The sequence below is a fragment of the Oryctolagus cuniculus genome, chromosome 15 (genome assembly GCF_964237555.1).
Source record: "Oryctolagus cuniculus chromosome 15, mOryCun1.1, whole genome shotgun sequence".
NCBI classification, from domain to species: domain Eukaryota; kingdom Metazoa; phylum Chordata; class Mammalia; order Lagomorpha; family Leporidae; genus Oryctolagus; species Oryctolagus cuniculus.
Genome location: NC_091446.1, coordinates 15,811,686 through 15,836,243, shown reverse-complemented (window position 1 = coordinate 15,836,243; position 24,558 = coordinate 15,811,686). Strand labels below are relative to the sequence as shown.

Here is a 24,558-nt window from a genome sequence, read left to right as displayed (position 1 = left end):
ACCGAGCCAAAGGAACTCCTGAATCCAGAGCTGTTGCATCCCTGTGGAATGCACGCCGGCCCATTCAAGGCAAGCAGTGATTGGATTTGCTCTAAGAGCAACACTCACTGCAGGACTGGGACCAATCAATCATTCTGGGCCGGGGCCCTGGTATGCCTGAGATACCAGGGTGGACGTGGCGTGGCTGGGTTCAAATCACACCACGCCCAGGGGGAGCTGTGCCTGACTCATCATTTCTGGGCTTCCTCCCAGGCCCTGTCCTGTACAAGAGCTCACCTTCTAGAGTTACAATTTCCCCAGCACAGGCCTATCTCAGCAGGAAATTCCACATCTGAGTGTTTCAGAAAGAAAGGGTTCACTTCCCACTGCCTAAAAACTGTCCCATTTCTAGATCCATTCCCCAAAGTGCAGCTCTTCCTGCAAAAGAGTTGCTACCCCTCAGAAAGATTCAACCAATGTCCATCTCTGTGGGATAATTATTGGCTCCAGGCAGTCCTTCAACTTCAAGAGGTGAGGACCTAATCTTTGTCAAATTCAATGTCAAAATGAAACGTGTTGGCCGGCGCCGTGGCTCACTAGGCTAATCCTCCGCCTTGAGGCGCCTGCACACCAGGTTCTAGTCCCGGTCGGGGCGCCGGATTCTGTCCCGGTTGCCCCTCTTCCAGGCCAGCTCTCTGCTGTGGCCCGGGAGTGCAGTGGAGGATGGCCCAAGTGCTTGGGTCCTGCACCCCATGGGAGACCAGGAGAAGCACCTGGCTCCTGCCATCAGATCAGCGCGGTGCACCGGTCGCGGCGGCCATTGGAGGGTGAACCAACGGCAAAGGAAGACCTTTCTCTCTGTCTCTCTCTCTCACTGTCCTCTCTGCCTGCCAAAAACAAACAAACAAACAAACAAACAAACAAAAAAAAACGTGTTAAGTAGCCACCCCAGACTATGGGTAGCACTATTGGTTACTGACCACACACCATGTAGCGCCCTATGCTGAGTGCACCCCAAGGCTGCTCTGAATTCATCTTCTCAATAGCTCTATTTTATAGATGAGGAGGTGAGTGCTCCAAGCTGCACAGGTAGGAGAGGGACAGGCAGGACTTGAACCCAGACACCTGGGGGCCCGAGTCCAAGCACTTAATCCCTGCACTAAATTTTCGTCTACACTGTAAGTTAACTATGATCATTTACTTTCCATCAATATAGCTACGTGACAAAAAGGGTGAAAGCAGAAGAAAAATCCCGAGATGGGATGAAGGAGCAGGACACAATGCCTGCTAACTGGAAGTATTTTGATTGCATTAGCTGTATCACACACTGCAAGAACTCACTGTGTTGGAATGGGGGTAGATCAGGTGTCTCCAGGCACCGGGCTGCTATGGCAAAGGCCAGTTTTCCTCGACAGGCATCTGGGACATTGAGTGAAGATGCCAGGGGCACAGTGGAGCCTGTAATCTCTCATATGAACTAAATTCAATAACCCAACAGGTCAGCAGCTATGTTTCTAGAACTCTCTATGAGAGTTATGATGAAAACTATCACTCTCTTGTCTTTGTTCTAAATAAGGTGACTTAAAATATTCGCCTCCAAAGGCAGGCCCACTTCTGTTCTACAGGGAAAGGGAAACAGCCAGGACCTAGGATGAAGCTGTTACAGTAGACGCCAGTTATTGACATGACTTTAAGCACCTTTACCTTGCACAGAAAAAAAAACTTGAAAGGACAGTTGAAAAAATGTGAGTCTTTCTTTTGATGCCATCTTTGGCAAAAAATAGAGTAAGTAGGGGAGGTACCTAAGGGCCTCACTCAGCTCTCATAATAGAGGCTCCACTTGCCCTACATTTCTCCAGCACACCTTCACTTTTGATTTCAACAAGAATTCCTCTCTCTCTCTCTCTCTCTCTCTCTCTCTTTCACACACACACACACACTTAACAAAGAGGCCTCACCAGAAGCCTGGGAGTTCATTTCAACTGGAGACAAACAGAACCGCTTTACGCGCTGTCAGAGCACACTTTCTGGTTTTCTCCATGGCTTCCTTTTAAAAGCTCTCCAACTACCTGTGACTGACTTCTTCCCCTTTGCCTCGACTTTGTCCACACGCCGCTGCCATTCAGAAGGCACAGCCACAGAGCAAGCATTGACCGAGGAGATCTGCTGATGATTCCACTCCCGCTCTCACCTTCTTCAAATACTGACCATTCAGACACTTACCAGAGCTCTGCCTACCGCAGAAGTGAAGAAATGGCATTTTCCACTTATGTGCAATTATGGGCCACCACACACATGGGACCTTCATTAGGCGAACCCTGGAAACCTCCCTGCCGCCCCAGCCCTCCCCCCATTCAGCAGCAGCAGGGTTGCAATAACTACGTTTGTCTAATTTGCACTCATCCAAAGCCATGCTCTAGGAAGGACTAGAAACTACAGGCAACTGGCGACCAGATCGGGCCGATCTGGTGGACAACTATGGGGGCCACTACGGCTAAAAGGTGCCTGACACCTATGTTAACCCCTGTGGGTGCCGACAGTACCTGCCTTGGGTTTTTGTTGAGGTTCACTAGACAAGGTGGTGCTAACAGCTGCAGAGGAAGGAACACTTTTAACATTTGCACACTTTGATTGTCCACTACGAAGTAAAAGAAAGGGTGGAGTCAATGCCTTTGGAAAAAAAGAATTTGTGAGTGGAGAGGAGACAGGACAGGGTTCAGGGCATGGATTCCTGCCCTGGAGATGGTGGCCCAAATGCTATTAGCCTCCCCATGACCAAGAGGCCTCAGCGCCTTTCCAGGATAAACCTTAACACCTTTACATGTGTGAATTATTAAAACACCCCAAAGAGAATAGCATGGCCACATGACGTGAAAGCCGTGAATGAAACAGTGTGCATGACAGTGACATTAATATAGTAGTAACCCACAAAATTACTTCTTTGTTCCAGGCATATGGAAAGCCTCTAATTAGTTCCTTTTTAGAAAAAGCTGCACGTGGCCTATTTGTTTGGTATATTACCGGTCTGTGAGTGCCTACACTACAATGGGTGGCTTCGAGTTTCAAAAGAAAATACATGCTGTCTATTATATAGGGCAGGCAGTGCGTGCTTTAGTCTGCAGACGTACAGCAGAGAAACCCCCTTTTGGAATTAAAGCAAGCCACCCACTCCGGATCATTACAAACTTGGTCCTGGGAATACCACGCGCCTCATCTGGAAGAAGTCATATACGCCCAGCACTGAAGTTTGCCTCTAGGCAAAGTCCTGGCGACCCACGTACAAGCGTGTTTTTCTTAGGTAACTGTGTTTGCATTATTTCTTTCAGCCGTGATTCAGGGAGGCGGACGCGGAGGCGTGACTGATTGCTGAGCCTACTTAACCAGACGACCTCCCTCCTGCAAGTCTGACTTTCTCTGCAACAAAAGCGGGACTGGTTTCTGGGGCGCCAGGCACAGTGACTGCCGGGAATACTGTCGGTTTATCTAATCGCGTAGGCTTCTTAATTTTACGTGGTGCAAAAAGAGCTGCCAGAATACCCAGGCGCTCAAAACATCTGGGATCCGAGAGCGGCACCGCTTTGGAGATTCCTGGCTCCTTCAACTGAGCCCTTCCTCGGTTGCCCACGGGCGGGCGGTGCCCTTGCCAAAGGCCTGCTTTCTCTGCCGGGTCCCAGGCTGTTTACAGCTTTCTGTGATGGAGCTGAAGCTGACTTCATTGATATTTACGGCTCCATAATGGGAATCAGATGTGCCTTTTGAACAACAGGGTAGGAAGAGAGAAGTTATGAAAAACAGATCTCTCTCTCTCCCCAGATGCTCCCAATCTCTCAAACTTAAGGGTCTGGAGCAAATTTAAAAAAAAAAAAAAAAGGTTGCCTTGATGATAGTATTTTTCACATTATGAGAATGCATCACTTGGTTTTAGGCTTAGGCTCACAAAATACAATATTATTTGAGTTAAGAGTATTCTACCGGGGGGGGGGGGACCCCTCACACATGATGGGAAAAGGCAACTTCTTGCCAAGAGAGGCACTAATTCTGGACCACACTCCTTTGCAGTGGGATGAGCTTTGGCTGGGCCTCTGAATTTGTGAGGCTTTAATGTCATTGTATTTAGCAGCTCTGCCACTGGAGTTCAGCTTTACCGCAGAACGAAGATTCAACCGCAGATCTGAGTTAGGGTGAAACCCAGCACCCTGCGCAACGCGAGGCCTGCACGCCTGGGATCAGAGCCCGCGAGTCTCGTGGTCTGGCGGTGACGCCTCGGGCCGGCTGCTCAGTCCGTCTGACTTCATCCTCTGCTTGGGGGGCTGACCTCTGCATGCTTTCTTTCCACTCTGAAATTCCAGGCATCTGTCTTCCAAATCATTCAAAGGAGATGCGGTTTTAATAAAAAGAGATAGAAACCTCAACTGTCTCCTCTCCAGCGCCGTTCTGGCTGGCACAGCAAGAAGGTGCAGGTGCAAAGCTGAGACCGAAGAGCTGTGTTGCCATCTTGTGCTGCAGTGGGCTCTCCCCTGGGCCGAGGTGGGGCAGGGGAAAGTGGCCTGCGGTTTCACAAGCCAAGGCCACCACCGCTCCTCTGAGAGGGAGCATGACCTCTTTCCTGGCTGCTTATCAGGGCAGCCTGTCCATTCCTTTCTCTGCTCCCAGCCCCGAGGCGGGTCCTGCACTTGCTCCCTGAGCGGCCCCTGATAATGACCTCAGCCTCAGATTTCTGTCTCACTGCCCCCTTGTGGTAGAGTGGGAAGACTAGGAGTTACAGGTGCACAGAAGGCTGGGCTCAGGCCGTTCACTACGACGAGGTTCAGTTCCACTCAGTCTCCCCAACCTCTACAGCGTGGCTGCCTGCTTTAGCTGCCTCCTTCCTGCTCACTGCTCCTCTCCGAGCCAAACCACTTCCTTCCCAAGCACTGCTTTGCCCCAGCTCCAAGCTGCCATCCTCTTCATCAGCCCTGCTCCCTCTCCTTCACCTCCTAGTGCTCAGATCTCATCCAGCCTCCAAAGTCAACTCAAAGACAGCTTCTCCCAGGAAGTGCCCCGTGAGAGCGTTCTGTCACTTGACATTGCAAGGAACCTGCCCCACGCGAGCCATGTCCTGGGACATCTTTCTGCACCACTGTCTTGGTATTTATCTATCTTTTTGCCCCTGCAAGGCCAGGTCTCCAGCATCCAGCCCAGCACTAAGCCGGGTAGTTGACAAACATTTGTTCTGTAAACAAATGCGGGGACCCAGGACCCAAAGGCTTCACACGTGCTCGCTTGGATCAAGGCAACACGTTAGGCACGGCTCTGCAGGAAAACATCGACCAGAGAGAAATCAGCCAGCACCAGTGTGAGATGCACTCGTGGGGTGAGAGAAGCAGCTGCCTCCCGCAGGCGCCAGACAAGTTATGTGAGGAAAGCAGCCCGGGGAGAAAGCAGCAGCGGCCTGGGCCCGGGACAGGGGCTCCAAGCCTTGGCCCACACTCAGCGCCCACCTGCAGGGCTGGGGACCGTCCTGTGCGTCGGATCAGGCTTTTGGGATAAAAGAAATCGGATGAAGGACGATGGATGTGTGGAGGCTGCCGTGAAACATGAAAAAGGAAAGCGTAAACAAAGCAATCTCCTCACGCGGGGTCACCATGCAAACAAACCCGTAGGGAAAACAAATCTGACAGTAAACATCAGGCAGCACTGCCTAGCTGATGTGCGTGTGTAGGTTCTGTTCAGTCGGGGGGCCCAGGTTTAAGGCAGATTAGCAGGTCCTTGAGTTATAGTGTATTTATCTAAGTTCCAGCCCCCCTCCACCCCTGTCCCGTTAGTTTGGCTCCGATGAACTTATAGTACACGGAGCGCAGGAAGCCGATGAAGCCAGCTGGTGTCATCCTTAGGGGTCCGCTATTACAAACACCCCATGAGTTCTTAAGCATCAGGAATGTGGATTACTCAGTGGGGCTGCTGAACGAGCCTTAAAACATTTTTATTTTGCTATGGAAACCGTACTAATGTGACATGTAGGGAAGGGCCTGGAAATCTTGGCTCCAGATTTGCGATGTGCAGACACGCCCTTAGGAGAGTGCACGATTCCTTTCTCCAGCTCAAAACCGATTTGCCCCTGAACCCCAGAGTCAGCATGAACTCCGACTGGGGGCGACATGAAGACCTCGTCCCCTCTGAGGTGCACCCCCACCTCACCCCTGAGCTTCCCAAAGACAATGAGCCGGAGCCTGACCTGACCTCCCAACCAGTGAGCCTTGTGTTTGGGAGAAGGGCTTTGGAATTCCCTGGAAGCCTGCTAAAGGAAGAAAACAATAGCTCCTCTGGGCCAGGATGAGTAGAAGTATTGCATTAGTTGTTTACACAGCATATCCAGAGAGTTCCATCAAGATGTGAGTTAAATAAAAAAAAAAAATCAGCAAACCTAAGAAATTCAGCAAACCCAAGATACACATTCCATTCATTCTGGCCTCAGTGGCATTGCTCTCTTCCTCCCCTCAAAAGACTTCATTAGGGAGGAAGCAAAATGATTATTCAAAAAAACTAAGAGCAGTACTGCAGAGACAGTACAAAGCCCTGGCTGCTCCAAGGCTCCTGGGCAGTACTCCTCCACCATGCTGGGAATCTTAGGGTGCAAGTGACAGTAAGTACAGTCTTTAATGTTCTCGTATTTCATAAAGATAACCCATTCTGAAAGCACCTGTGGTTCCTCCAAGTCCCCAGAGCCTGGCATCCAGAGCTGGGTGACTGTCCCTGTGGGTGCCTGTCCAGGTGATGGCCTTCAGGAACCAGGACAGGCACTTGCATGGGAGTCACGTCAGCAACAGAGAGCAAAACCATTGTGACGTCAGTGGACAAATTCCTCACCCACTTTCTTACCTTTACTTAATTATTCTGAGAAAGGGTATTTTTCCCTCTACTTAAAATAGGCTCAAAACCACAGGCAAGGAAGGGGTTTAAAAATATCCAAATGGCACAGCATCTCCAGCGGATGGATCGATGTTAGCTGAGGAGAGGGAGGAAAAAAAGCCAAGAGAAAAAGCACCTGTGCCCGCAGGTGTTTCGAGGAAGAGAACAAAGAAAAAGATCCAAGAAAACAAGAGCTGCTCCCCCGCGGTGACAGCTGAAGGGCTGCAAACTCACAGGTTGTACACCAGGGACCAGGTCCCATGGGTGCAGCAGCTATGCAGCCCTGGGGACAATGGACAGAGCTCCGACTGGCAGCTTTGGAAGAAAGCATTCTCCACTCTCGAGTCTGGCTTCCAGAATAAATCTAGGCCATGAGACAGCAGGTGGAGCAAAAGCCAACTCCAGCTCTTCCCTAGGTACCTCTAAGTTAGCTAAACTGAGGGACTGGGGGCTGGAGTTCAGCCTGAGGATCATTCTGGAAGACACACCATAGCCCAGGTGAGAAACGGGAGGCGTGGCCGGCGCCGTGGCTCACTAGGCTAATCCTCCGCCTAGCAGCGCCGGCACACCGGGTTCTAGTCCCTGTTGGGGCGCCGGATTCTGTCCCGGTTGCCCCTCTTCCAGGCCAGCTCTCTGCTGTGGCCAGGGAGTGCAGTGGAGGATGGCCCAGGTGCTTGGGCCCTGCACCACCCCATGGGAGACCAGGAGAAGCACCTGGCTCCTGCCATCGGATCAGCGCAGTGCGCCGGCCGCGGTGGCCATTGGAGGGTGAACCAACGGCAAAGGAAGACCTTTCTCTCTGTCTCTCTCTCTCTCACTGTCCACTCTGCCTGTCAAAAAAAAAAAAAAAAAAAAAAAAAAAAAAAGAAACGGGAGGCGTATGAACGGGATGCCGGTCCTGAGCTTGACCTTACTCCTCCTGCTCCCAAAACGGATACAATTCTGGCATCTGGAGGTATTCAGAGAGTTGACTGACATTCCTGGCTCACTATTATTTTCCCACAGGTTTTAGCTGATGAAGCGTCACACTCTGGTGGGTTTGGATTTGCGAGCTCAGTATGATGTACTGAGAGCTGAGCGCTGGGTGCAGAGCTGGGGTTGGAGTGGCGCCTTCTGCATGAAGTACAGAGGAGTCTGGCAGGACGGTCAGCGGAGGTGGGGGTGCTCAATGACTCAGTTTACCCCTCCGCATGGTCTGACTTGCCCTCCAATGCTTTTCTGAGAAGCTGGCTAGCCGTGCAGGGCTTCGTTTGCCCAACATAAACATCTGGAACAAAACCCACAACCCCTTCCAGTGGCCAACTGGCTTTTGAACTTGGTTTGCCATTGGGAGGGAAAAGTCGGTAAAGAGTCCTCTCACCCAAACCCTAGCCCTGTGAAGCACCTGGCCCACAGTGTACTTGGTTCCGGTTGTTTCCTTACCCGCAGCTTCTCCTCTGTCTTGGTAGACTGCTTACAGTCGGGATGCCAAACCGTGGAACCTGTAAAGACACAACGCACTGCTAAGAGCTGGGAATGGAAAGGGGCCAGCAGCCCACAGGGCAGAACTTCTGGGACGGCTCAGTCCCCTCTTCTGCCACACAGGACAGCGTCAGTGCCCCATGCTCAGGTGAATCATGACACTGAATTAAAGAGCTCCGGACTCAAGGTGAGTTTAACTACCCGAGCTTATTAAAGGGCACAATTCCAGAATACACACACCACTGACTGGGCACAAGAGTATTTTATTTTTTTAAAAGAATATTTATTTATTCATTCGAAAGTCAGAGTTACACAGAGTGTGAGAGAGAGAGGTCCTCCATCAGCTGGTTCACTCCCCAGCTGGCTGCAATGGCCAGAGCTGTGCTGATCTGAAGCCAGGAGCCAGGAGCTTCTTCCGGGTCTCCCACACAGGTGCAGGGGCCCAAGCGCTTGGACCATCTCCCACTGCTTTCCCAGGCCATAGCAGAGAGCTGGATGGGAAGTGGAGCAGCCGGGACTCAAATCGGCGCCCATATGGGATGCTGGCGCTGCAGGCTGGGAATTTAGTCGCTGTGCCACAGCGCCAGCCCTGCACAAGAGTATTTTGACGCAAGAGATATTTATTTTGTGACATTGTCTTTTTTAAAAACCATGTTGTCATCTTTTAAAAGTAATGTCTGTGAGCCCACTACGAGCTGTATTTAATTTCAGAAGTGTGGGGGAGGTGGTATCGTGGCACAGCAGGGTTAGCTGATGCCTCCACACTGGCATCCCATGTCAGCACCAGTTTGAACACAGCTGCTTCACTCCCAATCCAGCTCCCTGCTAATGCACCTGGGAAAGAGGCAGAGGATGCCCCAAGTATCTGGGCCCTGCCACCCATGTAGGAGACCCAGGTGGAGTTCTAATTTCCTGGCTTTGGCTTGACCTAGCCCTGGCCATTGCTGTCATACAGGGAATGAACCAGAGGATTTAAGATCTCTCTCTCTCTCTCTCTCTCTTCCTCTCACCCTCCCTCCCTACTTCTTCCTCTCTCTAACTAATTCTGCCTTTCCAATGAAATAAGTCTTTTAAGAAAATTTCAGAACTATAGACCACGTTTATATAATAACAAAAACAACCAAGGAATTTAGTTAAGAGAAATAAATTGAAATTAGATAGCATCTATTCAAAAGAAAAATTTACTGAATATATAGAATGTACATAATTTTAAAAAACATATTTATTTCTTTGCATTTGAAAGGCAGAGTCACAGAGAGAGGGAGAGACGGCAAGAGATCCTCCATTTGCTGGTTCATTCCTCAAATGCCGGGGGACAGCCGAGGCTGGGCCAGGCAGAAGCTGGGAGTCAGGAACGCAATCCAGGTCTCCCACATGAGCGACAGGAACTCAACTACTGGAGTCATTACTGCTGCCTCCCGGGGTGCATTGGCAGGAAGCTGGAATTGAGAGCAGTGCTGGGACTTGAGCTTGAGCCCAGCACTCCAATATGGATGCGGGCGTCTTAACTGTTCGACCGAACTCCTGCCCCAGGCTTTGTTCTTAAACTAGTGAAGTAACTATTGACATGTTATTTTCTATTCTTGGGTCAACAGTCTCACTTTCTCAGATTATTCAGTATTTTCCTGGATGGTCTTAGCTTCACAGAATTAAGCAAAAACACTTATCCCCGAAAGAAGGTTTTTAACCTCGTAAGAACCCAATGCCTTCCCACAAGATTCTGTGTGACCAGGGATGCAATAATTGTCACTGATGGTTATGGGCAAGGCAAATGCATGTCCTATGTCCACAAAAGGGTAGGTTCAAATGTGGGGATGGACGTAGGGACGTGAATGAGCACTTGAAGAGACTTAAGCACATGAAGTCACTTTTTTGAAAGCAGTGAGTAAATTATATAAATACAGTTAGACTTGTGCTGTGAATATCAATCCTCATTTCATGGCTTAAATCTTTCTTCAAGCAGCAAGTTGTGCAGACTTGTTAAGGTCAACAAAGTAAACTGACTCATGAATTACTTTATACCAATAAGCAAAAAAAATTACACAAATGCAGGAAAAATTTTTATCAGAATAATACTTTAGTACCTATTTAATAATCATGCCCATCTTGCTTCACTCAAGGTCACCACCCCCCAAAAATTCCACAGGAAGCAACAACAAAAATCATCACCCAGAAAAGAAAAATCTAGCAAACAAAACCCAGGCAGACCTAGGGGTCCCTTCAGCACTAACACTGGCTCAGAGGGTGCACACAAAGCACAGGAAACCCTCTTCACGTGCAGAGCCGAAGGGGGCGGCCCAGGCCTAGGAGAGGAATTTTCCAGAAAGTTCTGCCGAGCAGGAGGCATTGTCCAGAACACCGGGTCTGCATATAATGTCGCGTAGTTCGCCAGGGGTCAGACACGTGGGGACCGGGAGTGGCGAGAACGTGAGATGCTGAGGAAGGTGAAATTGATCATTCTGCAAGGCCGGGCTGAGAGCGGAGGCAGAGGCTACTGGGGCACAGCTCCGAGACCTGGACAACCCCTGCGGATCGGGAGGTAGCCCATCTTCCCAGCAGGCTGTCTCTGCACAGCAGCTTGAAGCTATCCTGTGCAGTCGGCTTCCAGGAGCACTTGGAACACGCAGAGTTGCGCTCCGGGCCTCCGAGCCTCAGTTCATAGCAGATACAGGGCTGACCTGCATTCTTGCACCTGCTGTTTGAGTGCTGTAATTGACACCCTAAAATCTGACACAAAGCCTGGAGACCATACCAAGAATAAATCGGCCTTGTGGTCCCAAATGCAAAGTGACACCTGGCTGCTGCCGCTGCAGATGCACGGCCTGTCGTCGGTGGGAAGATGTGGCCTGCAGAGCCCTCCTGAGACCCCAGGAGCGGCTGCCTGTCACTTGCCTTCATGGGCCCTTTCAAATTTCCTGAGCTGAAGGGACATGTGGGCTCATCTAGCTCGCATTTTTAAAGGAGAGAGTAGTGAAGTCTTTGTATTAACGCTCTAGGATCATTTCTGCAGATTTTTCTCAGTTGCATGAAAATAAAATTGAGAGAGCAAAGCAAACCATTCATTAAAAACACACAGTGTTATGTGCAAAGGGAAATGAAGAAATGACTCGCAAAGGCAAGTGAGACCCAGTAATTAACAAAACTGAATTCTACGGTTCATGCTAATTTTACTGATAAGCCCTTGTCTGTTTAATGACCCTTTTTCCAGCTAAAAATAGCAAAATGCTTGCGCAGATGGTGCGGTTCGACTAGAAGAGCCTACACCCTCTCTGAGAAGCATCAGGATTTTAGAGAAAAATTGATCATAGTTTTACACTGGGAAAACTGCTCTAGATTATTTCCCATTAAAAAAAAAAATCTGGGAGTAGATGTTGAGTAGTGAAGACGTGGGTTAAGATGCCCGCGTACTACACCGGAGTGCCTGTTTGATTCTCGGCTGCAGCTTCTGACTCCAACTCCCTGCCAGTGCAGACCCTGTTGGAGGGGTGGGGGCAGCAGTGATGGCTCAGTCACTGCTGTGAGAGAACTGGATTGAGCTCCTGGCTCCTGGCTTCAGCAGGCCCAGCCCTGGTCATTGCAGGTATCTGAGGAGTGAACCAGAGGGTGGGAGTGCTCTGTCTGCCTGGCTCTGTCTCTTGGTCAAAAACAAAAACAGAAACACACACACACACACACAAACTAATGGTTTCCTGTTAATGAATATCTCGTCAGAAACTTCTGGCTTTCCCTTCCAGGGACTCAGGGTGCTGGTAGTGATTTCTCTCTCTACTTTCTATAGCAACTATGTCCTCTTCATAGGGTGAACTTTATGTATGCAAAGCAATTCATCAATGACATTTTCTTCTTGAAAGCCCAGATAAGAACAGGCTAAGGGGGCCGGTGCTGTGCCTTAATAGGCGAAGCCTCCCTCTGTGGCACTGGCCTCCCATGTGGACATCGGTTCGAGTCCCGGCTGCTCCACGTCCGATCCAGCTCTCTGCTATGGCTCGGGAAAGCAGTAGATGGCCCAAGTGCCTGGGCCCTGCACCTGCATGGGAGACCCGAAGAGGCTCCTGGCTTCAGATTGGCTCAGCTCTGGCTGTTACGACCTTTTGGGGAGTGAACCAGTGGATGGAAGACCTCCCTCTCTCTCTCTCTCTCTCTCTGCCTCTCTTAACTCTGCCTCTCAAATAAATAAATAAAATCTTTTAAAGAAAAATACATAGGCCGGCACTGCGGCTCACTAGGCTAATCCTCCGCCTTGCGGCGCTGGCACACTGGGTTCTAGTCCCGGTCGGGGCACCGGATTCTGTCCCGGTTGCTCCTCTTCCAGGCCAGCTCTCTGCTGTGGCCAGGGAGGGCAGTGGAGGATGGCCCAAGTACTTGGGCCCTGCACCCCATGGGAGACCAGGAGAAGCACCTGGCTCCTGCCATCGGATCAGCGCGGTGCGCCGGCCACAGCGCGCCGTTGCAGCGGCCATTGGAGGGTGAACCAACGGCAAAGGAAGACCTTTCTCTCTCTCTCTCTCTCTCTCTCACTGTCCACTCTGCCTGTAAAAAAAAAAAAAAAAAAAGTACACACACACACAGAAAAAAAGAACAGTCTGAGAAGTCTCAGAAAATACTTCTCCCAGGACAGTGAGAAGGCAAAGAAGCCATCCAATATGTAGTCTAGTAGCTTCTAGAAACGCTCTCCCTCTCTAAACCTTTCATCCCCCAAGCACCTTCCTAAGGAGGAAGCTGCGCTAATTTCCACGCTTCTCTTGCATGCGTCAAATGCACATTCCTGTGAATCTCCTGCCAGGCAGTAGGAGGGCCTCCAGGGCTCCCTGCCAGGGAGTCCACTGCTTGGCTAACTCGAACCGATGAGGTATCTCTTGGCCACGTCCATGTTGGATTTGGTGGGCTTCACAGCTAATCACATGCCTCCTTCTCTAAAAACAACCCAGCGAGCATAGCGAGATTTTCTTCCCCCAGTGGGGCAGGCGCGCCGCGCTCCCAAGCCCGTCTTACCTTGAAGATACATTTCCTCTCCTTCTGTGAACATCTGGTTGCATCTGCTGCATCGTGCACAGCTGGGGTGATAATGTTTGTCACCTGCCTGCAGGAGAAAAGGCAGGCAACTTTTAGTCTACGCCCATCCAGACGCTTCCAGTCTTGAGGATTAGGGAGAAAAAAATTAAGGAAAATAAACGGTCCAATCGACCACACTTTCTACGCCAATAGCCCTAAAAGCCAAAGCGAGCCTCCCAGGGACTGGGAGGGGTTTGGAAATCGGCTACTTATGCCTGCCATGGTGGAGCTTTCTGGCTTCCATCCTGACCTAGGCTTTCCTGAACGGTTTCCAGCTACACACCACAGGCCTGAAATGAGTTCATTCCATCTCCGAAAACCCCACTTCAGAAACTTGAACATGCAAATTTATATTGGAGGCTCAGTGCATACAAAATAAAACAAACAATCCTTCTGTTGAGCACGTGCTTGCTTCTGGACTAAACAGTCTGAAAAGAATAAAACCCACCGAGCTTGCTCAAGGTGAGAAAAGGGACAGTGAGAGATACTGTCCAGTGCTTTATGCAGAAGGAGCCACAATTCCCGTCCATGCAGCTTGCAACACTGTTGTGGCAGTGTTTTCCGAAGGCGGTGTATTACTTAGATAGCACTGTACCTACCAGCCATGGCATTGCATTTTCCTGAATACGACAGATGCCACCCTGGCAGGTGTCAGCTTCCCTGAGGCCAAGCGTCTCCGGACGCAGAGACGATTCTCCAAGCAGGTGCCAAGTCAGATTAGGGCCGTGCTCCAAATCAAAGCAAAACCCAAATCCTTTCATTCATAGCTTAGCAAAACGCCCTCACCATCTAAAAGTTAACAACTGTACTCTGAGATTAGATCATTTTTATCAATCAACTGTGAAAACCTGTCTTTTGCCCTAGCCATGTCCAAGGCGTGCTGAGCTGGAGTAAGATGTGGGTGCATCCTGTAGCTGAACCTGCATGAAGTCACAACAGGAAATCCGAGGTTAGGGGTTGTTCCTTTCTCACACCCTCCTGTAGAAACTACAAAGCCACTTAGCAACTAGAATGAGATGGCAGCCAGCTACTCAAGACAGTCAAGTGGGAAAAAAAGGTCTTTAATTTAGAAGCTCGGCATAACATCTTTCCAGTGGTGCCTGCCAGAACATCCCAGAGGTGGTGCCCCTGCTCTCGCCCACAACCTACTTCATGTGTTTGTTTGTTTGTTTGTTTATTTTTTGAGGGTGAGGGCAGAGATGAGGGTGAAAGTTGTGTGAGAGGCATAGGCAGTATCAGTGGGAAATAGCACCTGTCCTTAGGATATCTGGGGTCAAATATGAGTGAAAGGAAGAAGGGAAAAAAAAAGATACTGGTTAGTTGTGTGTTTTTTTTTTTTAAATGTTTATTTTTCATCTACTTGAAAGGTAGAGTAACAGACAGAAAGGAAAGGAGGGAGGAAGGAGGGGAAGGAGGGAGGGAAAGAGAGAGAGAATGAGAATGAGAGAGAGACAAAGCGAGTGGTATCTTCCATCTGTTGGTTTACTTTCTGAATGCCTGCAAAAGAAATGGCTGGGTCAGGCTGAAGCCAGGAGCCAGGAACTCAATCCAGGCCTCCTACATGGGTGGCAGGGGCCTTAGCACTTGAGCCATCATCCACTGTCTCCCAGGATGCATTAGTGGTAAGCTGGATTGGAAAGAGAGCAACCGGGACTTGGCATTCTTATTTTTTTTAAGATTTATTTATTTAAAGTCGGTGTTACATAGAGGGAGGGAAGGAGAGAGAGAGAGTTAGAGAGACAGCAGATCTTTCATCTACTGGTTCATTCCCCAGATGGTTGCACCAACCAGGACTGGACCAGGTCAGAGCCAGGAGCTTCATCCAGATCTCCTACATGGGTGGCAGGGGGCCAAAAACCTGGGCCATCTTCTTATGCTTTTCCAAGGCCATCAGGAGGGAGCTGGATCAGAAGTGGAGCAGCTGGGACACGAACTGGTGCCCGTAAGGGATGCTGGTGTCACAGGAGGCAGCTTTACCCACCATGCCACAACACTAGCCCCAGAACTCTGTTTTAAATACTCAGTTCTGGAAGATCCAAGTTAGTCTGGACAATCTCTGAATTCTCAAGGAAGATGTAAGAGAAAGAACAAAGGCCTTTGACAGGAATCTGGTATAACCCGCCATGAGAAGCACACCCCTCAACAAGTGAGGAGCAGAAAGGAACCTCTGGGGCCATCCCTGTGGCACAGCTGAGTGAGCCACCGCTTGCAATGCTGACATCCCATACGGCTGACGGTTGAGCCCTGGCAGCTCTGCCCCTGTTCCCGCTCCCTGCAAAGGGCCTGGGGAAGCAGTGGAAGATGGCCCAAGTGCTTTGGCTCCTGCACCCACACTGGGGACCGGGATGAAGCTGCTGGTTTCTGGCTTTGGTCTGGCCCAAATCCATCTGGGCAGTCAGTGTACCATTGGATGGAATATCTCTGTCTCTACTTCTATCTCTGAGGAACTCTACGCTTCAAATAAGTAAATTTAAGAAATCTTTAGAAGAAAGAAAAGAAATTTCTGCAGGCTGATCAAGCATATTTCCCACACTTAGCTGACAAAGAAGCATCGGGAAGATTCTCATTACAGAGAGGAACAAGACAAAGGTGCTCACTTGTGCCTTCATCATTCCACAGTGTTTCAGTCCCAGCTAACGTGGTAAGTCAAGGAAAAGAAATACACAGATCACTAACAGAAGAGTTCAGTCAAATGGCTAGATACAAAAATTCACATATACAAACCATTATTTCCCATTCACTAGCATAAAATTAAGTAAGTGTAATAGAAAACAAACCCTGCAATGCTAGGTCTACAGAAAGAAAATGATAGGACTTCACTGATATCATAAAATAACCTAAATAGAAACATATCATATTTCTGGGCAGGGCAAACTAAATATTTAAAGATGCTGATTTGTCTAAAATGAGCCTAATAATGTGACGCATTCCCAAATACAAAACACGCACAGGAGTCTTTGCAGACCCTGTCTGGATGCTTTTGAGAGTTCACATGGGAGGAAAAGTGCACAGGAACAGCCAGTTTTTCAAAAAGAGGGAGCTGCACAGCCACACATAAAAGGGAATTTAGCTTATGACGAAGGTGGTTTCAAGTGAGCTGAAATAAGCTGATTATTTGATGAGATAATTGATTCGCTATATTGAGAAGGATAAATCTAGATTCCTATGTAAAAATAAAACCCAGAGGGTCTGCAAAGCTAAAAGGAGAAACAAAACTTGAGAAGTTTTAGAAGAATATACGAGATTATGAGATGACTTTTTTTTTTTTTTGGATAGGCAGAGTTAGTGAGAGAGAGAGAGAGAGAAAGGTCTTCCTTCAGTTGGTTCACTCCCCAGATGGCCGCCATGGCCGGCGCACTGCGCTGATCCGAAGCCAGGAGCCAGCTGCTTCCTCCTGGTCTCCCATGCGGGTGCAGGGCCCAAGCACTTGGGCCATCCTCCACTGCCCTCCCGAGCCACAGCAGAGGGCTGGCCTGGAAGAGGGGCAACAGGGACAGAATCCGGCGCCCTGAGACTTGAACCCGGGGTGCCAGCACCGCAAGCGGAGGATTAGCCTAGTGAGCCGTGCGCCGGCCTATATGAGATAACTTTTAATAAACCTGGGGTATTTTAATAAAATCAGGGCTTTCCTGAGCAAGCCAAATATAGGACAAATAAAGGGAAATATGAGTTGATTTCTACATAGAAATTAAAAATCTCTAGACACACAGCAAAGTTAAGAAAAGGGACAAACAGGACAAAACAATTTGCTAGATATTTCTGACATGGGTTTATTATTCAGAATATGTACAGAATGTCTAAGTTTAAAATAAATGAGCAAAAGGCAATTTTCAGAGAAACAGAGGATGATCCAAAAAATAATTAGCTTGGCCCTACTGATAGGCAAATAAAATTTTTTTTAAAGTCAAATTGGCAAAAATACAAAGAAGACTGCTGTGAGAAAACAGTCATTCTCACACATTGGTGGTGAGCAGAATCCTTTTCGGGGGCAGTATCAGTTAAATCTAATTTGTACCCCACTCCCCACACCGACCCCAGAACTCCCTTCCTGGAAACTATTCTATGAAACTTCACACACGTGTTCTCCACCACAGCAAAGAACAAAGAAACGGAAGCAACCCACACGAGTCATGTGTCTCCCTTAAATGAAACAACTTGTATGTACTTACGTGGAAAGTGTCTGTGCTGGTATTACTGAATTCAAACATATCAACCAGAGAAAAAAATCAAGCAGAAAAATAATGCCTATTACATAGCCACATACATAAGTAGTCAAAAATGTGGAGACGTGGGAGTAAGTCTGGCTGAGTTCAATGCCAGTTTCAGTACTGTGTGATCCCGTGAAGGGGCCAGGCTCTCTGATCCTTAGCACCCACATTTATAAAGAGAGGACTGTTAGGAACCTAATGTCTGGCCAGGAACCATGAGAAGAACTTCAAAAGCATTACTTAATGCCCCTCATTCTCCAGTCAATTCTATAGCAGGTGCTATTCCTATTATTTATGTCAGGGAGAACATACATGTCTACGTATGTGCACCCGTGTGGAGAGAGGACAGGAAGTGTGCGCGTGGATTAGTTTGCTGTGGGCATCTCTGGGAGAGGTGCATGGGTAGGGGAAGGAGCCCTCACATTTTCCTTTGCAGCGTTCTGTGTGTGACTGACACTTCACCTTGAGTTTTTATCTCCTGCTGTATAGAAACATGATTGTGGGCAAATCACAAGCTCTTGGAAGCTCAATTACAAAGTAAAAATGATGGTGATGAAGATGATGAGGATGACAGGATAGTAATGGTGACTACTCCCTACTTGTTGCTGTTTTACATACCTAAACATTTAGTCAACTTACATCACAGAACCTAAGGCTGCAGGAACTCTGATTACCCCACTTTAGAGATGGGAAGGTGAGGCCTGGAGACATTTAGTGACTTATTCACAGTCACACAGTGAGAAGTGCAGGGATCTGGATGGAAACCAGGCGGTCTGGCCCTGGAGTGCTTGTTCTTAACTAGCACCATAGCTAACAAGCATCCAGTACTCCACTGCGCTAACCGCCTCCCAGTGAGGTGGTGGTGAATGACCAACCGAGACTTTGAAAATGGCCCGATACACTGCACACAATGACAGGAATCACAGCACCCAAACTGTCTTCCCAGAGACAGTCCCAGGTTCATTCACAAAAAGAAGGCTTGTTGGTGTGGTTTAGGATGCAAGTGAAAGGCCCTTTTGCTGCCTACCCTTTCCCCAGCACAGGAATAGGAGAGTGTGTGTCATATCAACTATCACAGGAGAGGTACAGACGTTACATGCAGGCCCCACGTAGCGGGGTTTGCTTTGGAAATTTCCAGCAAAAGTGGCGCCAAGAGACAAAGCCACCACAGTGCTCAGGACATCAGTTTTGACCCATGCACTTGCTCCATCCCAAGATGCGCAACATGTCAACAAAGTCGTGCCATGTTAGGAAATTCAGAGTCAGTCATTTGAGAGCCTTTGTGTTTCTGTAGCAATGCAGGCCTGAGGGATTACAGGGTCAGGGGCTGGGCTCAAGGACAAGGGTGCCTGTTTATCTGCATGAGTGAGCCACCCCTCTGTTTCATTTCTCCTTACACAGGCACCTAAGATGGTTCACAGACAAGCTTTGTGCACAAGGGCAGGAAGAAGTATCAGAGCTGAACACAGACATGGGGGTGTATGCAAATTAATCAGAGTTGGACGTGGCTGAAGAAAAATCATTTAAAGTAGAGCCATTTTTAGAAGAAGGAAATATATTTCCGATGAGAGATGAAGTACCTGTCCCTGCCCCAGGCACACAGCCTGCAAGGCGAGTTCTGTCCCACTGAGGGGCTAGATTTGCCCCAGAGCTGAAGTGCTCTCCTCACCACCCCCCATTCATCTGTGACCTTGCTACGCAGACGAATGGCAACCTAATTTCTGCACTTTCGCATATGTGAAATGCACATCCTGAAACACTACATTCTGGCTAAACCTTGAGCACTAAACTCTATGAACACGAAACAGTCTGCTTATTTATCTGAGTGCTGAAAATTATTTTCCAGTACTAGCACTGATTATGACACTGGTGCTTGTCATTACTACTGGGTTAATCTCGACACTGGAGTGTGGACTTTGGCATACAACCTAGAATCCTGGGAAAATACCAACTATGCTAAGGTGAAATTTAGTGAATTTAGTGTGAAGCACCAAATTTTTGATAAAACCCATTGTCCAGGGTACATGTGTACGAATGGCCTTCCAAAAATTCTCTGAAAATGTATATTATAAGAAAAGTATACATGGATTTTGATTTTTTAAACTTTTTGAAGTACTCTTGTGGAAAGGAGTCTGACTTCCTTGTGGATATGGGGGTGCAGAGAAAGGGCTACAAGACCTGGTTTGGGTACCATTCCTTGATTTGTTAGCCACAGGGCCTCAATTATGTCACCACCTGCCTTCTCCAAGCGCCAGGATCCCCACCTGAACCACTCGCTGGACTAGACAATTTCAACTCCTATTCAGCTGTAAAAGTCTACATTTCCATGTGAGGTGCCCTCCTTCTGCAAGGTCACAGAGCGGTGTTAACAGAAAAGTAATTTGGGTGGAGAAAGGACATTCTTGCTGGAAGGGGATGAAGTGTCTGATCTGCAGGAAGAATTCTGACCCCTGACCAAGCTCCATTCCAGCAGGGATGGTCTCTGGGAACAAAAAATAAAGACTTGCAACTATAGAACCCGTCCTTGGACAGACAATCTGCTTAGCTCTTGGACTGCACCTCCTCTCTCTGATAGGAGCCTGGGAGACTGGAAGTTGGCCCTTGAAGTCAACCTTCATCAATTCCTAACAATGCGTGCCCTGCCTTGCAGATGCTTATCGGGGAAGCAATGATTTACAAACAACTGAGCAAAAATCTTACAGATCAAACGATCCCAAACTCAGGCAAATATGTCTGTTGGGATCCGAGCTTCTTAGTAGATGGGGCCAAAGGGAGAACAATGGTCCATAAAAACCTCACCGCTTGAAAAAAATGGTACTTGTCACTCAAGAGGCAAGGTTTCTGCACCCTAAATTAGTGACGGTTGCTGCAGACTGAAATTTCTAAAGGTCTTCCTCTGTGCCAGGCACTGGACCCAGGACTTCACGTGACTCCTCTCACAACAGCCCTACCAGGTAGGTGCTGCTGCTTATCCTGGTCTACAGGCAAGGAAACTGCGTTGTTTTACTCAAAGCCCCCAGAAGGCGGCGCTCACCTTTGACCCCAGGTAACATGATCCTAGACTCCCATGTTTAAACACTCCATGAAGCCAAGGGTGTAGCACAGAAAGATCATTCAATGAAGTCATTTCCACAGGGGAAGCTGAGTTGGGTTTGTAGTTGTTTTTTGTTCTGCTTTGTTTTTTTTGTGTGTGTGTGTGTGTTTTTGTTTGTTTGTTTGTTTTGTTTTGTTTTGTTTTGTTTTTTTTTGACAGGCAGAGTGGACAGCTGATCTGAAGGCAGGAGCCAGGTGCTTCTCCTGGTCTCCCATGGGGTGCAGGGCCCAAGCACTTGGGCCATCCTCCACTGCACTCCCGGGCCATAGCAGAGAGCTGGCCTGGAAGAGGGGCAACCGGGACAGAATCCGGTACCGGACCGGGACTAGAACCCGGTGTGCTGGCGCCGCTAGGTGGAGGATTAGCCTAGTGAGCCGCGGCGCCGGCAGCTTTGTTTGTTTTTAAGTCTAACCTGACTCAGAGATGGTGTTTAGAGTCCCCAGCACTCTCCCACACACAGCTCTGGCTGACTAGGGACATGCAAAGACTTGGAGGTTAAGTGCGTCGGCCCAGATCAGGAGTTCTCTAACTTTACTGAATAGAAGCAAACAGCCAAAGAGTCTGCAAAAAAAGTAGTCCATAACCCTAAGGTAAAGCCCAGACACCAGCCTTTTATTAGCATTATTTTACTTTTTTGTTTTATCAGCACTAAAATGAGTCTATGCAGATCACTATGAGCTGGGAAAACACTGGTCTGGGTGGGACCCAAACCCCAAACTTGATGGTAGATCAAGAAGCCAGAGGGAGGAACAAGGATGCCTGGCTTAGGTGGCAAGTGCATGGGAGGGCCGGGAGAGGCAAATACACCCGTTCCCTGTTACCTCCTGCAGAAGGCAGCGCATGGGCTGATTCAGCCCTTTTGCATCCACTGCCTGCTTTCCCCTGAAGTGGGAGAGGTTTCCAGTGCAACTGGAGCAGCTTGATCGCCAAGCTGAACACTCACCCATTCCAGGAGGTGTTTTCCCTGATGTAGCATCTGATCAGGCAGAATAATGAGGGCATGCCTCGGCCCGAAGCTTCTATCCTGGGCTAAGGTGAATAAATCAGTCTGCCCAGGCAGCTTTCACAAAGCCCCAAGGATACTACACAAGTCTGGGCAGAGGCAACCTGAACAGATGAGGACATCTGGTAGCCGTGCCACCTTACCCACTGCAACTCCTCCGAGCTCACAGACTGCTCCGAACACGCAAGCTGTGTCAGGCGAGTGTCAGCCACATGAGGATGTGCTAAATGCTTCAGAGAGATACAGACCAGTAACCGCTAATTCCAGGGTTCCCTTTGAGCACCTGCTCAAAACATAAAAGGCAGCAACTTCCTTTAAATGAGGGCAAAGAATTAAAGAAAGGTGCAACATTCCAGGATAAATGTATGCTGGCATTGCACAGATGGTTACTGCTGTCTCATCTCCTTTCCAGGAACGAGTTAAGTACAAAGACTTTAAAGCAGTCTTTGGAGTTCAATACTGCTATAGAAATGCTATCTGTAAACACGTGCATCCTTAAGAGATGCAATCAGTCTCTTTAAATCCATCTGTAGACTTCCTGTAATACCTAGAAAACCCCAGCAGGATTGGATACTGAAATCGACTCGTCCTAAAATTTATATAGCCTAGAAGACTAAAACCTTTTTCAAAGAGGAGGAAAGGATAATGTTGGAGAACTTAAACTTCATGATTTCAAAACTCACTATAATGCTAAAAGTAATTAAGACAGCATAGTTTTGGCATTGGATTAGAAAGATAGATCAATGGGACAGAATTGTTTTTCAATAAAGAGCCAAGGAACTTTGATAAAGAAGAGATAGTCTTTCCAAAAAAACGACATTGGGAAACTGGATTATCACATACAAGTAACTCCTACCTTACATCATATAGAAAAATTAATTCAAAGTGTAATTATAGACCTAAATTTGAAGGTTAAAATTTCTAGGCAAATACACAAGAAAATTTTTGTGACATTGGTTTAAACAAAGATCTACTAAATATTACAGCAAAAGCATGAGCCATAAAAGAAAAAGTCTTGATAAAACGAATCTCATCAAAATTAAAAGTCTTTGAAGGACATCAATAAGAAAACAGTGAGACCAGGGCCAGTGTTGTGGCATAGCAGGTGAAGCCTCCACCTGTGACCCAGGCATCCCATATGGGTGTTGGTTTGTGTCCTGGTTGCTCTGCTTCCAATCAAGCTCCCTGCTAATGGCCTGGGAAAAGCAGCAGAAGATGGCCTAAGTACATAAGCCCCTGCACCCACCTGGGATACCTGGATGAAGCTCCTGGCTCCTAGCTTTGGCCTGGCCCAGAGCTGGCTGTTGTGACCATCTGGGGAATGAACCAGCAGATGGAAGTTCTCTCTCTGTCTCTCTTAATAGAAAAGAAAAATGGGCCAGTGCCACGGCTCAATAGGCTAATCCTCCGCCTGCGGTACCGGCACCCAGGGGTTCTAATCCCGGTCGGGGCGCCAGATTCTGTCCCAGTTGCCCCTCTTCCAGGCCAGCTCTCTGCTATGGCCAGGGAATGCAGTGGAGGATGGCCCAAGTGCTTGGGCCCTGCACCTGCATGGGAGACCAGGAGAAGCACCTGGCTCCTGGCTTCAGATCAGTGCAGTGCGCCGGCCGCAGCATGCCAGCTGCAGCAGCCATTGGGGGATGTATATATATATATGTGTGTGTGTGTGTGTGTGTGTATATTTGAAAGTCAGAGTTACAGTGAGAAAGAGACAAAGAGGTCTCCCATCAGCTGGTTCACTCCCCAGATAGCTGCAACAATCAGGGTTGGGCGAGGCTCAACCAGGAGCTACTTCTGGGTCTCCAAAGTGGGTGCAGGGGCCTAAACACTTGGGCCATCTTCCACTGCTTTCCCAGGCTCTTAGCAGGGAGCTGGAAGTATAATAGCCAGCACAGGAATTGGTGCCCATATCGGGTGCCGGCGTCACAAGGGCAGTTTTACTGTCTATTCCACAGTACTGGCTCCTTAATATATACATATTTTTAATATGAGAGAGACAGAGACAGAAAGAGTTCCCACCCACTGGTTCATTCCTCAGTTGCCCACAGATGTGAAGAAGCCAGGAGCCAGGAACTCAACCTAAGTCTCCCGTGTGGGTAGCAGGAACCCAATGACCTGAGCCATCAAGGGTCTCCTAGGAAGCTGGAGTCAGAAGCTAGAGGCGGGCATGCTGATGTGGAGAGTGGGCATCTGAACTGTAAGCCAAATGCACACCCTCTGACAGTTTTTCAAAAGGCTGAATGTGGGGGCTGGCACTGTGGTACAGAGGGTTAAGTCGCAACTTGCAATGCCGGCAAATCGTTATCAAAGGACAAGTTCAAGTTCATGCTGCACTGCTTCCTATCCAGCTCCCTGCTAATGCACCTGGGGAGGCAGTGGAAGATGGCCCTGCCACCCACATGGGACACCCAAGTGAAGCTCCTGGCTTCAGCCTGGTCCAGCCATTATGGCCCTTAGGGGAGTGAAACAGAGGATGGAAGATCTCTCTCTCTCTCTCTCTCTCTCTCTCTCTCTCTCTCTCTCTCTCTTCCCCTTTGTCACTGTACCTTTCAAACAAACAAATCTTAAAAAAAAAAAAAACCTCTCCACCCCTGCAAATTGACTGCTCATCTATAGTCAGTACAACTCCCATCTCCAGTCTCCCAAATCACCGATCTACTTTATACCCTTTTTAGTGTGTCTTTTCTAGCAATTTCACGTAAATGGAATCATTTTACAACTAGTTTCTTTCACTTAGTAGAATGTTGTTGAGATTCACCTGTGTTGCTGGAGATGTCAGTAGTCATTGTTTGTTAATTGATCAGTAGTATTCCATTGTTAGAATGTTTCACATTTCATTTATCTGTGCACCAGTTGAGAATCATTTGGATATT

At 48.4% G+C, this 24,558-nt stretch overlaps 1 protein-coding gene across 38 annotated transcripts in view; it reads right to left on the bottom strand.

The window, feature by feature from the left end:
- ABLIM1 (actin binding LIM protein 1) overlaps window positions 1–24,558 on the bottom strand; it is a 326,874-nt gene that overhangs the window by 39,152 nt on the left and 263,164 nt on the right. For 16 of the 38 annotated variants that reach the window (XR_011382239.1, XR_011382241.1, XR_011382245.1 and 13 more), the window contains exons 7-8: window positions 13,321–13,408; window positions 8,290–8,348 (exon numbers count right to left, since the gene is read on the bottom strand). Coding sequence is in view for 2 of the 38 variants with exons in the window: in XM_070057178.1 (XP_069913279.1) it covers window positions 8,290–8,348; window positions 13,321–13,408 (147 nt within the window). In the remaining 36 variants the exon portion in view is untranslated. Of the gene's footprint in view, window positions 1–2,522; window positions 2,571–5,459; window positions 5,544–8,289; window positions 8,349–13,320; window positions 13,409–24,558 lie in introns of all 38 variants that reach the window. The other 22 variants (XR_011382224.1, XR_011382221.1, XR_011382210.1 and 19 more) reach the window with 3 other exon arrangements.